Here is a 15,400-nt window from a genome sequence, read left to right on the forward strand (position 1 = left end):
CTCAATTGAGATGAGTATCAACTATAGTAGAACATTACCAAGGGTCCACCAAGGGTCCACCCTATATGGTAATGTACTATTAGTGGTACTGATAGTGGTTCCCGAGATATAGCATTTTAGTTCTCTTAGTGCATCAGCATGACAAAATATAAATAACACAAACTTAGAAAGATTTCCTTTAAAGGCAATTTATTAGAAAAGTTGTCCACTTTTACCTCTACTACAGTAAACCAACTGTCAAACAATTACACACATCTTGTTTCTGTTTCCTTCTGTTTCTTTCTGTCTTCAAAAGAAACAAAGATGTATTACATAGTTATGATATTAGTTGTAATGCATATCAGTATGTGGTTGACAGCTAGACATAACAGGACAGTAGTCAGCCACATCACACAAACACATCCCAATGATCTAAGAATCTCCCTGAAACATCTTCTTCCTGCCGTCCATGCCAGCCTTGTCGTCAATGTTCTTACGCCAATCACCAACGTCACGCAAATCCTTATCCTGTGATGATAGAAAGGGTGAGAAGACATTGAAGGGTGGAATGTTAATTAAGGCCTAAAGTTCATTCAACATTGACAATGTCTCCCGATGCGATATCTCTGTAATATATTGTGTTAGCCTAATGGACAGATACTCACCTCTTTCTTCTCGTCTTTCTTCACTTGTTTTAGGTTGGATCTCAGATCCATGGTCACCTTGTGCTTGGAGCCCAGCAGAGCCTGGAGCATAGCATCAGCAGACATACGCACTTTCTTCAGGGCTGGCTTCTTGAACTTGCCCCTCATGTCAACAATTTTTATGTTTAGGTCTATAACCTGGTGGGTGGAATTTTTATACAGGAAAATCAGTGATTCAGGAAGGCTCAACGGAGGAAACATATGCAGAGTTTGGACACACCTACTCATTGCAGGGTTTGTCTTTATTTTCACTATTTTCTACATTGTAGAATAATAGTTCAGACATCAAAACTATGAAATAACACATATGGAATTATGTAGTAACCAATATATTTTATATTTCAAATTCTTCGAAGTAGCCACCGCTTGTCGTGATGACTGCTTTCTGCAGTGATACGCCATCCCATCTGGTTTGAGCTTAGTGCAACTATAATTTATTTTTCAACAGGAGAATGACCCAACACACCTCCAGGTTGTGTAAGGGCTATTTGACCAAGAAGGAAATAGATGGAGTTCTGCATCAGATGATCTGGCCTCCACAATCACCCGACCTCAACCTAATTAAGATGGTTTGGGATGAGTTGGCCCACAGAGTGAAGGAAAAGCAGCCAACAAGTGCTGAGCATATGTGAGAACTACTTCGAAACTGTTGGAAAAGCCTTCCAGGTGAAGCTGGTTGAGAGAATGCCAAGAGTGTGCAAAGTTGTCATCAAGGCTGGTGGTTGGAGCGTTGGACTAGTAAATGAAAGGTTAAAAGATCAAATCCCTGAGCTGACAAGGTAAAACTCTGTTGTTCTGCCCCTTACCAAGGCAGTTAACCCACTGTTCCTAGGCCGTCATTGAAGATAAGAATTTGTTGACTTGCCTAGGCTAAGGGTGGCTACTTAGAAGACTCTAAAATATAATTAGATTTGTTTAACACTTTTTATATTACTACATGATTCAATGTGTTATTTCATGGTTTTGATGTCTTCAATATTATTGATGCAATGTAGAAAATAGTCAAAATAAAGAAAAAACCTTGAATGAGTAGGTGCGTCCAAACTTGACTGTTACTGTATATACAGTATACACAGTACATTCAAGGAGTGTAGATGACGGAGAGGCGCTCCGGTTTGAGTGTGTAAAGAACTGCAACGCTGGCGGGTTTTTCATGCTTAACAATTTCCCATGTGTATCAAGGATGGTCCAACACCCAAAGGACATCCAGCCAACTTGGCACAACTGTGGGAGTCAACATCTGCCAGCATCCCTGTGGAACGCTTTCGACACCTTGTAGAGTCCATGGCCAGACGAATTGAGACTTTTCTGAGGGGAAAAGGGGATGCAATACTAGGAAGGTGTTCCTAATGTTTTGTAGACTCATATATACAGTGGGGCAAAAAAGTATTTAGTCAGCCACCAATTTTGCAAGTTCTCCCACTTAAAAAGATGAGAGGCCTGTAATTTTCATCTAGGTACGAATCAGACGGGTACACTTCAACTATGACAGAAAATGAGAAGAAGAAAAATCCAGAAAATCACATTGTAGGATTTTTAATGAATTTATTTGCAAATTATGGTGGAAGATAAGTATTTGATCACCTACACACAAGCAAGATTTCCTGCTCTCACAGGCCTGTAACTTCTTCTTTGCCCCACTGTGTATACACACACACACACACACACACACACACACACACACACACACACACACACACACACACACACACACACACACACACACACACACACACACACACACACACACACACACACACACACACACACACACACACACACACACACACACACACACACACACACACACTTGAAGCCAGAAGTTTACATACACTTAGGAGTCATTAAAACTTGCTTTTCAACCACTCCACACATTTCTTGCTAACAAACTATAGTTTTGGCAAGTCGGTTAGAACATCTACTTTGTGTGAGACACAAGTAATTTTTCCAACAATTGTTTACAGAAAGATTATTTCACCTATAATTCACTGCATCACATTTCCAGTGGGTCAGAAGTTGACATACACTAAGTTGACTGTGCCTTTAAACGGCTTGGAAAATTCCAGAAAATGATATCATGGCTTTAGAAGCTTCTGAAAGGCTAATTGACATAATTTGAGTCAATTGGAGTTGTACCTGTGGATGTATTCCAAGGCCTACCTTCAAACTCAGTGCCTCTTTGCTTGACATCATGGGAAAATAAATCTAAAGAAATCAGCCAAGACCCCAGAAAATACATTGTAGACCTCCACAAGTCTGGTTCATCATTGGGAGCAATTTCCAAATGCCTGAAGGTACCACGTTCATCTGTACAAACAATAGTACGCAAGTATAAACACCATGGGACCAAGCAGCCGTCATACCGCTCAGGACGGAGGAACATTCTGTCTCCTAGAGATGAATGTACTTTGGTGCAAAAAGTGCAAATAAATCCCAGAACAACAGCAAAGGACCCTGTGAAGAAGCTGGGGGAAACACGTACAAAATAATCAAAATATCAACAGTAAAACGAGTCATATATCGACATAACCTGAAAGGCCGCTCAGCAAGGAAGAAGCCACTGCACCAAAACTGCCATAAAAAAAGCCAGACTATGGTTTGCATCTGCACATGGGGACAAAGATTGTACTTTTGGAGAAATGTCCTCTGGTCTGATGAAACAAAATATAATTGTTTGGCCATAATAACCATTGTTATGTTTAGAGGAAAAGGGGGATGCTTGCAAGGTGAAGAACACCATCCCAACCGTGAAGTACGGGGGTTGGGAGCATCATTTAGTGGGGGTGCTTTGCTGCAGGAGGGACTGGTGCACTTCACAAAATAGATGGCTTCATGAGAAAGGAAATTAATGTGGATATTTTGAAGCAACATGTCAAGACATCAGTCAGGAAGTTAAAGCTTGGTTGCAAATGGGTCTTCCTTATGAACAGTGATCCCAAGCATACTTCCAAAACTTAAGGACAACAAATTCACGGTATTGGAGTGGCCATCACAAAGCCCTGACCTCGTTCTATAGAAAATGTGTGGGCAGAACTGAAAAAGCGTGTGTGAGCAAGGAGGCCTAAAAACCTGACTCAGTTACACCAGCTCTGTCAGGAGGAATGGGCCAAAATTCACCCAACTTATTGTGGGAAGCTTGTATAAGGCTACCCAAATGTTTGACCCAAGTGAAACAATTTAAAGACAATGCTACCAAATACTAATTGAGTGTATGTAAACTTCTGACCTACTGGGAATGTGATGATAATAAAAGCTGAAATCATTCTCTCTACTATTATTCTGACTTTTCACATTCTTAAAATAAAATTGCAATCTTAACTGACCTAAAACAGGGAATATTTACTAGGATTAAATGTCAGGAATTGTGAAAAATGAGTTTAAATGTATTTGGCTAAGGTGTATGTAAACTTCTGACTTCAACTGTATATACTGTATATATACACACACACACACACGCACACACACACACTACCATTCAAAAGTTTGGGGTGACTTAGAAATGTCCTTGTTTTTTAAAGAAAAGCATATTTATGTCCATTAAAATAACATCAAATTGATCAGAAATACATTGTAGACATGGTTAATTTTGTAAATGACTATTGTAGCTGAAACGGTTAACCTTAACAAGGGCCCAAGCATCAGTTGAAGCAAAATAGCTCCATAACATCAAAGATCCACAACCATATTTTATAGAAGTTATGGGGGTTCTTTTCTGCATGTAATTTGTATTTTCAACACCCAACCCACCACTAGTGTTGGTGGGGATATTTTTTTTTATGTCATCTGACCATAGCACCAGTTCCAATCCAAGTGCCAATGCCTTTTAACAAACTCCAGGCGTTTACATTTGTTGGATGACATGTTTTATTTTGTTGAAAAGAGGAATCATATGCAGAAAAGAACCCTGTACAGTAAAATACAGTGGTGTATCTTTGATGTTGTGGTTGCCTCTGCCAGGAGGCTGAAGCTTGGCCTTGTGTGGAGCTTCCAGAAAGAAAATAACCCCAAGCACACCTCAAAATACACAAATAAATGGTTAATTGGACACAAAGTCAACATTTTGCAAAGGCCATCTGTGTCAATCATTTTGATCTTTACCGTTTGGAGGGAAAAAAGATGACTTGTTAGTTAAACAAAATCTCATTCTCTGACCATTTGTTTAAAATAATACAATGTTTCAATATTTCTGAGAATACAATGTCAAATGAAAAAAATCTAATTGTATTGGTCATGTAAACATATTTTGCAGATGTTATTTCAGGTGCAGCAAAATGCCTATGTTTCCAGCTCCAACAGTGCAATAATAATTAACAATACAAAACAATAAACACAAATCTCCCAAAAATTGTATTAACAAATTAAGAAAAATCAGAACGAGCAATGTCCAAGTCCGGAATATATATATATTCTATATATAACACATATGGAATCATGTTGTAACCAAAAAAGTGTTAAACAAATCAAAATATATTTTATTTTTCAAAGTAGCCACCCTTTGCCTTGATGACAGCTTTGCACACACTTATGGTTCCTACTCTGCATCTCACAAAGACACGGCGGTTGGAACCAAAAATCTCAAATTTGTACTCATTAGACCAAAGGACAGATTTCCACTGGTCTAATGTCCATTGCTAGTGTTTCTTGGACCAAGCAAGTCTATTCTTCTTATTGGTGACCTTTAGTGGTGGTTTCTTTGACTGACCTTCATGTCTTAAAGTAATGATTGACTGTTATTTCTCTTTGCTTATTTGAGCTTTTTTGCCATAATATGGACTTGGTATTTTACCAAATAGGGCTATATTCTGTATACCACCCCTACATTGTCACAACACAACTGATTGGGTCAAACGCATGAAGAAGGAAAGAAATTCCACAAATTAACTTAAAAATGCACACCTGTTAATTGAAATGCATTCCAGGTATCTTCCTCATGATGTTGGTTGGGAGAATGCCAAGAGTGTACAAAGCTGTCATCAAGGCAAAGGGTGGCTACTTTGAAGAATCTCAAATATATTTAGATGTGTTTAACAGTTGTTTGGTTACTATATGATTCCATATGCGTTGTTACATAGTTTTGATGTCTTCACTATTATATTAAAATGTAGAAAATAGTAAAAATAAAGAAGACCCTGGAATGAGTAGGTGTGTCCAAACTTTTGACTGGTACAGTATATACACAAACACTTAAATAAGAATATAATATGTATCTCAACATTTCTAGATTAATGTGGATGCTACCATGATTACAGATAATCCTCAATGAATCGTGAAAAATTCTGAGTGAGAAAGGTTGGTCAAAGATCATACTTCCAAGACATGCTAACATCTCCCCATTACCAGTAACAATTCATCCAGGAATGTCCGTAACCATGGAAGCATCCACATTATCATAGCAGTGTTTAGAAACATATATTCTTATTTACAATAAAAGTGACTCCAAAATGACAGAATACATTCATTAACATTAATTTCTATTTGGCACAAATAATCTGAAATATAATGAAAAGGAACTGAAAATGCATCCAACAAGTTTGTACGGTCCCAAACTTGATGTAGTCATTGCGTGCTAGGAATATGGGACCAAATGCTGAACCTTTGAGTACTTGATTTATAAATAATAATTTTGTCCACAACATTTGAGAAACAATTATATTTCTTGTTAAACAATATCTCTTTCTCTGAGCAATTGTATTAGTATAAAACTATATAATTTCCTTGTTGTTTTTTTTGCATAAAATATAGCTCAATATTTTAATTATATATTTATACAGTCATTATTGCTCATCTTTATCAAGGATGTCAATCATTTTTAACCCCACTGTAAGGTGGGGTCACTCTCAACATCTCATTGAGTACCACTCTTCATATTTTCAAGCATGGTGGTGGCTGCATCAGGTATAGGTATGCTTGTCATTGGCAAGTACTAAGGAGTTTTTTTAACATAAAAAATAAATGGAAAAGAGCTAACCAGAGGCAAACCATAGAGGAAAACCTGGTTCAGTCTCCTTTCCAACAGACACAGACAAATTCACCTTTCAGCAAGACAATAAGCTAAACCACAAGGCCAAATTAACACTTGAGTTCCTTACTAAGACAACTTTGAATGTTCCTGAATGGCCTAGTAACAGTCTTAACTTAAAATGGCAAGACTTGAAAATGGTTGTCTAGCAATGATCAACAACCAACTTGATACAGCTTGAAGAATAAAAAATAATAATAATGTGCTAATATTGTACAATCCAGGTTTGCTAAGCTCTCAGAGACTTACAAAAGAAAGACTCACAGCTGTAATTGCTGCCAAGGTGATTCTAATGTGTGTATACTTATGTTAATTATATATTCGTGTGTTATGTTTATTTGTAAAAAATAATTGTTAGAATTTTTCTTCCACTTTGACATTACAGTGTATTATGGGTAGATCATAGACCAAAACATGACAATTAAATCCATTTTAAACTGTTAAAATGTTTGCTGGGGTGTGAATACTTTGAAGGCACTGTAAATATATTTATATTGAAACATAAATCAATTAAAAGAGGGTTGCTTACCTCATTGCAAACCATGACTGCTTTGTATTCTAAGTTGTATCTCTCCTCATCAATCACATTGATTTTGTCGTACATCTTTGTGCAAAGGTCCTAATGAAAGAATACAACAAAGAAAAATGTTACCACCAGCATATAATACCTCATTCTATGCCTTAACCTCCTTGGTACAGCTGAACCTGATAGAAGCACAGCTCATACAGCACACTGTATCAAGCAGTTATGATATGTTTTCATAATATCTGTGAATATCTGAATATCATACCACCAAATCATCCTTGGAGTGGGGAATCTCCAGAAGAGGGCAGTTCTCGTCCATGTATCTCTCCCGCTCTTTAACTTTCTCTAATGCTTCAGCTTCGAGCAAATCCTTAGCAACTGCCAGCATACAACTCTGTAGACAAATTTATGACAGCTTATATTTTGACAGTTGATAAGACGATTGACCAATATCTCCCGTTGTTTTACGACTTTATAAAAAAGTTTTAATACATAAAAAACAAAACATTAAAGGAAGGACTGAGTGGGATTCCTTACCTTCAGAGTATGCTTACGGCTTGAGGACACATTGCCTTTCTTGCTATTGGACAAAGGAAAGAAAGTCAGGTTTAGTAACACTCCAAACCAACTCATATTAAATCATACTCCAATTCTGAATGATGTCTCTGCACAATTTTTTAAAGTGTTCCACTGTCCATACGTTCATACTTTTGTTGTTGCTACAAAAAGCATCATTCAAACATGGATTTACGGCACAGTGGACACATGTTTTATTTATTTGGTGCAGAGACTATTCAGAATGGGATTCTGATTTAATATGAGTTGGTTTGGACCGTTTTCCAACTTGCTTTAGACACATTTTCATAATGCATTGTAGTCAATGGCAAAATGTGACAACCAATTTTCTCTGTAAGGAAACAAGATATAAAGCAATGGTTTGGGGGATCAACTACGAGCCCAGATAGAGTAAAAATGAGTGAGCGACCCCTTTGAAACACAACATGCAAACAAATTGGCATATACTTACTCAGCCATCTTAAGTGTTTGGTGTCTTCTATTCCAAAAAATGAAAAACAATAATTATTATGAAATGTGTACTTAAAACAGCCAACATTTTACCAGCAATACTTGTATATACTCCATCAGCTATAAAAAAAAAACTATACCAATACGATTACTGATACAACGATATACAGTTCCTGTCAAAAGTTTGGACACACATACTTATTCCAGGGTTGTTCTTAATTTTTACTATTTCCTATATTGTAGAATACTAGTGAATACATCAAAACTAGGAAATAACACATATAGAATCATGTAGTAACCAAAAAAATATTCTTCAAATTAGCCACCCTTTTCCTTGATGACAGCTTTGCACACTCTTGGCATTCTCACAACCAGCTTCATGAGGTAGGCACCTGGAAACATTTCGATTAGCACATGTGCCTTCTTAAAAGTTCATTTGTGGAATTTCTTATTAATGCATTTGAGCTAATCAGTTGTATTGTGACAACTTATGTAGCTAGGCAAGTCAGTTGAGAACAAATTATTTTTTTCAATCATGGCCTAGTAACAGTGGGTTAACTGCCTTGTTCAGGGGTAGAAGGACATATATTTACCTTGCCAGCTCGGGATCCAATCTTGCAACCTTTTGGTTACTAGTCCAACACTCTAACCACAAGACTACCTGCTGCCCTGGGGTGGTATACTGAAGATAGCCCTATTTGGTAAAAGACAAAGTCCATATTATGGCAAGAACAGATGACTCAATCTCAATCGCACTCCACACTGCCCTTTCCCACCTGGACAAAATGAACACCTATGTGAGAATGCTGTTCATTGACTACAGCTCAGCGCTCAACACCATAGTGCCCATGAAGCTCATCACTAAGCTAAGGATCACAGAACTAAACACCTCCCTCTACAACTGGATCCTGGACTTCCTGATGGGCTGCCCTCAGGTGGAAAGGGTAGGCAACAACATGTCTGCCACGCTGATCCTCAACACTGGGGTCTCTCAGGGGTGTGGACTTAGTCCCCTCCTGTACACCCTGTTCACCTATGACTGCGTAGCCAAACACAAATCCAACATCATCATTAAGTTTGCTGATGACACAACACTGGTAGGCCTGATCACCAACTATGATGAGACAGCCTATAGGGAGGAGGTCAGGGAACTGGCAGTGTGGTGCCAGGACAACAACCTCTCCCTCAATGTGAGCAAGACGAAGAAGCTGATCGTGTACTACAGGAACAGGCCCCCATTAACATCAACAGAGCTGTAGTAGAGCAGGTAGAACGTTTCAAGTTCCTTGGTCTCCACATCACCAATGATCTATCATGGTCCAAACACACCAAGCCAGTCGTGACGAGCGGACTGTTTTCTCTGCTACTGCACGGAAAGCGGTACCGGAGCGCCAAGTCTAGGACCAAAATGCTCCTTAACAGCTTCTACCACCAAGCCATAAGACTGCTGAACAATTAATCAAATGGTCACTGGACTATTACATTGACCCCCCTCCATTTGTTTTGTACACTGCTGCTACTCGCTGTTATTATCTATGCATAGTCACTTCACCCCTTCATACATGTACAAATTACCTCTAACCTTTACCTCCTCACACTGACCCGGTACCAGCACCCCCTGTATATAGCCTTTTTATTGATATATTATTGTGTTACTTTTTATATATTTTATTACTTTAGTTCATTTGGTAAATATTTTATTAACTCTTCTTGAACTGCATTGTTGGTTAAGGGCCTGTAAGTAAGCATTTCACGGTAAGGTCTACACTTCTTGCATTCAGCACATGTGACAAATAAAGTGTGATTTGATTTGAAATAAGCAAAGAGAAACGAACGCTCATCATTACTTTAAGACATGAAGGTCAGTCAATCCGGAACATTTCAAGAACTTTGAAAGTTTCTTCAAGTGCAGTTGCAAAAGCCATCAAGCGCTATGATGAAACTGGCTCTCATGAGGACCGCCACAGGAAAGGAAGACCCAGAGTTTCCTCTGCTGCAGAGGATTAGTTCATTAGAGTTAATTGCACATCAGATTGCAGCCCAAATAAATGCTTCATGGAGTTCAAGTAACAGACACATCAACTTCAACTGTTCATAGACGACAGTGCGAATCAGGCCTTCATGGTCGAATTGCTGGAAAGCAACCACGACTAAAGGACACCAACCAATAAGAAGAAGAGACTTGCTTGGGCCAAGAAACACAAGCAATAGAGATTAGACTGGTGGAAATCTGTCCTTTGGTCTAAATTTGAGATTTTTGGTTCCAACCGCCTTTGTCTTTGTGAGACGCAGCGGAGTCGGTGAACGGACGATCTCCACAAGGTGTCACTTTGCTGGTGACAGTGTCAGTTATTGATTTACAATTCAAAGCACATTTAACCAGCATGTCTACCACAGCATTCTGCAGTGATACGCCATCCCATCTGGTTTGCGCTTAGTGGGACTATCATTTATTTATCAACAGGACAATGACCCAAAACACCCCTTCACACTGTGTAAGGGCTATTTGACCAAGAAGGAGAGTGATCGAGTGCTGCATCAGATGACCTGGCCTCCACAACAACCCGATCTCAACACAGTTGAGAAGGTTTGGGATGAGTTGAACCACAGAGTGAAGGAAATGCAGCCTACATGTGTTCAGCATATGTGGGAACTCCTTCAAGACTGTGGAAAAGCATTCCTCATGAAGCTGGTTGAGAGAATGCAAAGCTGTCGTCAAGGCAAAAGGTGGCTACATTTCTCTTTGCTTATTTTAGCTGTTCTTCCCATAATATTGATTTGGTCTTTTACCAAATATGGCTGTCTTCTATATACCACCCCTACCTTGTCACGAACAACTGATTGGCTCAAACGCATTAAGAAGGAAAGACATTCCAAGGCACACCTGTTAATTAAAATTAATTCCGTGTGACTATCTCATGAAGCTGGTTGAGAGATTACCAAGAGTGTGCAATGATGTCACCAAGGAAAAGGAGTGGCTACTTTGAAGAATCTAAAATATCAAATATATTTTAATTTGCTAAACACTTACGGGTACTTTCTGTTTCCATATGTGTTATTTCATAGTTTTGATGTCTTCACAATTATTCTACAATGTAGAAAATAGTAAGCATGAAGAAAAACCCTGGAATGAGTAGGTGTGTCCAAAGTTTGACTGGTACTGTAGGTTTAGATAAATTGAGAATGTTAGACAGGTCAATACAAAACAGTTTCACTTTATTCAAGCACATTGAATAACAACACTCCAGATTGTTTCTAATTTGTGTTATTGAGTCTGTCCCTTCTTATAATTGTCCCCACTCTCCCATACTTCCAACAGGGGCATTACAGCCAGAAATTACAATGGACGTCTTTGCTTGGGTTTGTAATGGAGACAAGTAATTAGAATACATTCTGAATCCCTTAAACTCAGCCAACTCAATCTTTGGTCTGGGCTCAGGGTGTCCCCGGAGATGGGAACGTTATCTTGAGTTGAGTGGAGGAGATCTAAATTGGTCCTAGATCTTGTCTTAAGTGGCTCTACTTTATGGCAGACTTGTCTCCGAGAGGTCACAGTAAGCCAACACGACAGCTGGTGGTGCCTTCTAGAACATCCCTTAGATGACCAAGACGTTATGCCACGTTAGGCCAAAAATAACTGCTTCTGCTCTATCAGGTCTGTTCAGTGCACTAACTCAACTGTTTCCACTCTTCATGATTTCATACACTGAATAGATGTATTGTCAAAATAAGTTTATAAGCATCTCTTTTTCTTTCGAGGGTAATTATTGTTCAGATTCAAATTCAGATTAGTTTACTGTGTAATAAACCAGAGCCATGAATGTCTCATAATGCTATTTAAAGGAGTAGAGTTCTCAAAAACTACAGTCCTAGACAGTACATTTCAGACCTGCAGAAGAGCGGGTACTTCACAGAGCTGCACAGTACTTTTAAAATTGGAATAGTATCACTCCGGCATCAATAAGCTCAATGACACGGGGATAGAGGTATTTACAATACAGCAACTCTTGTGTGCTGACATGTCAGCTGTTCAACTTGCCGTGGTATGAGGTCATCTATTGACAAAAGCGTATTCTCACTATGCCCATGAACTCCAGTTCAGTAACTCAAGTGCTTTGGTCATATCGAAAATCAAAACGCAGGACGTTTTTGCCGCTCTGAAAATGCAGTGGAGCCAATACTGTGAATTAGGTTATACACTGGGTGTACTAAACATTAGGAACACCTTTCCATGACATAGACTGACCAGGTGAATGTTATGATCCCTTATTAATGTCACTTGTTAAATCCACTTCAATCAGTGTAGAGGGAGTGGAGACAGGTTAAAGAAGGATTTTTGAGACATGGATTGTGTATGTGTGCCATTCAGAGGGTGAATGGGCAAGCCAAACCATTTAAGTGCCTTTGAAATGGGGTGTGGTAGGTGCCAGGTGCACCGGTTTGAGTTTGTCAAGAACTGCACCACTGTTGGGTTTTTCACACTCAACAATTTCCTGTGTATATCAAAAAATGGTCCACCACCCAAAGGACATCCAGCCAACTTGATACAACTGTGGGAATCATTGGAGTCAACTTGGGCCAACATCCCTGTGGAATGCTTTCACACCTTGTAAAGTCCATCCCCCTACAAATTGAGGCTGTTCTGAGGGCAAAAGTGGGCGCAACTCGATATGAGGAAAGTGTTCCTAATGTTTTGTACACTCAGTGTATGTTCAGATGGCGAATTAGGTGATGTATCAGAGATGTCTACGATGTTGTAACAGGCTGTTTAGTTATCTCCAAAATATGTTGACAGGAAGGAAAACATTTGTAGATCACTTTCAGATTCATGTCTTGTGGTGGTGTACCCTTTCAGCATGTCAAGTCATCAGTCCATATATCAATCATTTACCACCCCATGGATAATTATACAGTTGATGTCTGCTCACTAAAACATATTTAATACACTACTGGAACCTGAGAAACTTTTCTTTATGCAAATACTACTATTGAAATGTTACACATTAAGATCCATCAACAACATAAATCAAGAAATACTGTACAAAACAACTGAAATATCAAATGTATTGAAATAAACCAAGTAATTAAGAAATTGATGTTTGCTCATTAAAACACTGATGTCAATATTTTATCATTTATATTTGAGTCATTTGAACATGGATCATTTTATTGCAATTCAGCCGACTATGAAAATATGTATTAGTGTAATATATTACATTTGTTTAAATAGGAATAAAATGTAATAGACAGAGAGCATTACCATGTGAAGCAACGACCAAAAACCTTAATTTATGATTATAGGAAATAAATCAATATTTCCAAAACATCCTAACACTCATGGACACTCTATCACTTAATGTTAATAGCTAATAAAAAAAGAGTAATCACATTCAAATACAATTCCAATGCACAATACGATTCTCAAACATTTCACATATTCAAATGCATTTCACACGCTAAAAACTTTTTTCCTCAACCAACAGGCATATCACTATAATACTACAAGTACTCATGAATAAGTTGGCGCAAAAGCGTCATGCTACTATATAGTAATTAAGACACTATTCCTCTGGATAGTGTCTAACTAGATAGAAGCACAGAACAGAGACAGACTGGATGGTTCTCACCTTGGAACTGAGGAGAGCGGCACAGGCTTGTTAAGGGATGTCCAACTGACTGACTGCAGCCAGCTCAAGTGTTAAGAAGGTATATATTGCATTCTCTGATCACTCTCTATAATCCTACATTCTCATTATGGAAGCGGATTACAGATCAAACCAATGGGCTGACAAGGTCATGAAATACAGTATAGTGTTTCCCTGTTCGCTCCCCTCCCCAGCGTCTCCATTATAAATAACCCGTCCTTCAAGATTGTTGTTTTTATTTCATTATATTTTATTTAGCATATGCCATCACCCATAAGAGGCAGAGAGGGGTAGAACTTTAAAGGCCACTCACATCAACAGTAATAGAGAATGCTGTAATTCACACACATGCAGTATGTTCAGAACACCAGACGTGCAACTGTCTGGCATCCATGTTGTATATTGTAAAAGGATGACAAACTATTAAACTGGTCATACCTCGGAGGCGTCATGTGTCTGGGATTGATGTCCGTGCCTCCTGAGGCGCCCAAAGGACATGATGACAGTTCTGTCACTTTCGGATCTTTTACTGAAAGAAAAGTAAGGTAGACAGGGATTTCAAGGATGGTTTATGGATATTTATTTTACTACAAACTCAAGTTTTCATTATGGATGAAAGAATTAACCTTGGAAACATATTGAGTGCTACTTGGAAACATTAATCAGCAATACCTAAATACTAACATTTGTAATCAGTTCGCACATTGAGAGCTCTATTTTAACAAACCTAATGCAATGGTAAATCTATGCAATCACAGTAGCACTATAGGCCTGGGTGTATGTACAATATTTTGGCTATTTTCACAGCCATTACCATTAGTGCAATAGCTGGAGGTGGTGCAAAAGGGCTGGGTTTTGATCAATAAACAAGTTGGAGGTGTGTCACGGGTTTGTCCACTCATGGCATTCCATGGCTTAATACTGCATTCATTTGTCTCAAGTTTTGTAAGTTATTGACACCAGTGTGTCATGAACAACATTTGCATAAGCAGCAATAATGGAATTCAAAATAAAAGCCCCCTATTACAACTCATGCAAAACCTATAGAAATTGTGAAAAAATGGACTAAATATTACTACACAAGGTTGGAGTGTTGTTAAATAAATTAAATTAAATACAATTTGTTAGTTGAAATTGCACGGGGGGCATTGCATTGGGGGCATACTTACAGTGGCAAGAAAAAGTATGTGAACCCTTAGGAATTACCTGGAGTTTTGCATAAATTGGTCATCAAATTTGATGTTCATCTTAGTCACAACAATAGATGAACACTGTGCTTAAACTAATAACATACAAATTATTGTATGTTTCTTGTCTCTATTGAATACATCATTTAAACATTCACACTGTAGGTTGGAAAAAGTATGTGAACCCCTAGGCTAATGTCTTCTCCAAAAGCTAATTGGAGTCAGAAGTCAGCTAACCTGGAGTACAATGTTTGTATAATTTCATTATTCCAATATGTTTCATTAACTGAATTAACTTTTTATAAGAAGACCTA

At 38.3% G+C, this 15,400-nt stretch overlaps 1 protein-coding gene across 2 annotated transcripts; it reads right to left on the reverse strand.

Moving 5' to 3' along the window:
- Positions 1-52: 52 nt before the first annotated feature.
- On the reverse strand, positions 53-13,966 carry LOC135509560 (troponin I, fast skeletal muscle-like). Of its 2 annotated transcripts, none has more exons than XM_064930314.1 (7): positions 13,882-13,931; positions 8,256-8,279; positions 7,766-7,808; positions 7,494-7,622; positions 7,232-7,321; positions 645-821; positions 53-507 (listed from the first exon to the last, which is right to left on the reverse strand). In XM_064930314.1, exons 2-7 carry the CDS (start codon positions 8,261-8,263, stop codon positions 412-414), a joined length of 543 nt encoding a protein of 180 aa, XP_064786386.1. In that variant the 5' UTR covers positions 8,264-8,279; positions 13,882-13,931; the 3' UTR covers positions 53-411. The 2 variants fall into 2 exon arrangements, with proteins under 2 accessions (XP_064786386.1, XP_064786385.1); XM_064930313.1 differs by having other exon boundaries at positions 55-507; positions 8,256-8,282; positions 13,882-13,966.
- Between the last annotated feature and the right edge of the window lie 1,434 nt (positions 13,967-15,400).

Source organism: Oncorhynchus masou, chromosome 22 (genome assembly GCF_036934945.1).
Source record: "Oncorhynchus masou masou isolate Uvic2021 chromosome 22, UVic_Omas_1.1, whole genome shotgun sequence".
NCBI lineage: Eukaryota > Metazoa > Chordata > Actinopteri > Salmoniformes > Salmonidae > Oncorhynchus > Oncorhynchus masou.

Excerpts from the sequence above, each read along its gene's own strand:
- LOC135509560 (XM_064930314.1), bottom strand. Across the intron at positions 7,623-7,765 it reads GCCGTAAGCATACTCTGAAG|AGTTGTATGCTGGCAGTTGC; the intron begins GTAAGGAATCCC and ends ATTTGTCTACAG. Across the intron at positions 508-644 it reads AGAAAGACGAGAAGAAAGAG|GATAAGGATTTGCGTGACGT; the intron begins GTGAGTATCTGT and ends CTATCATCACAG.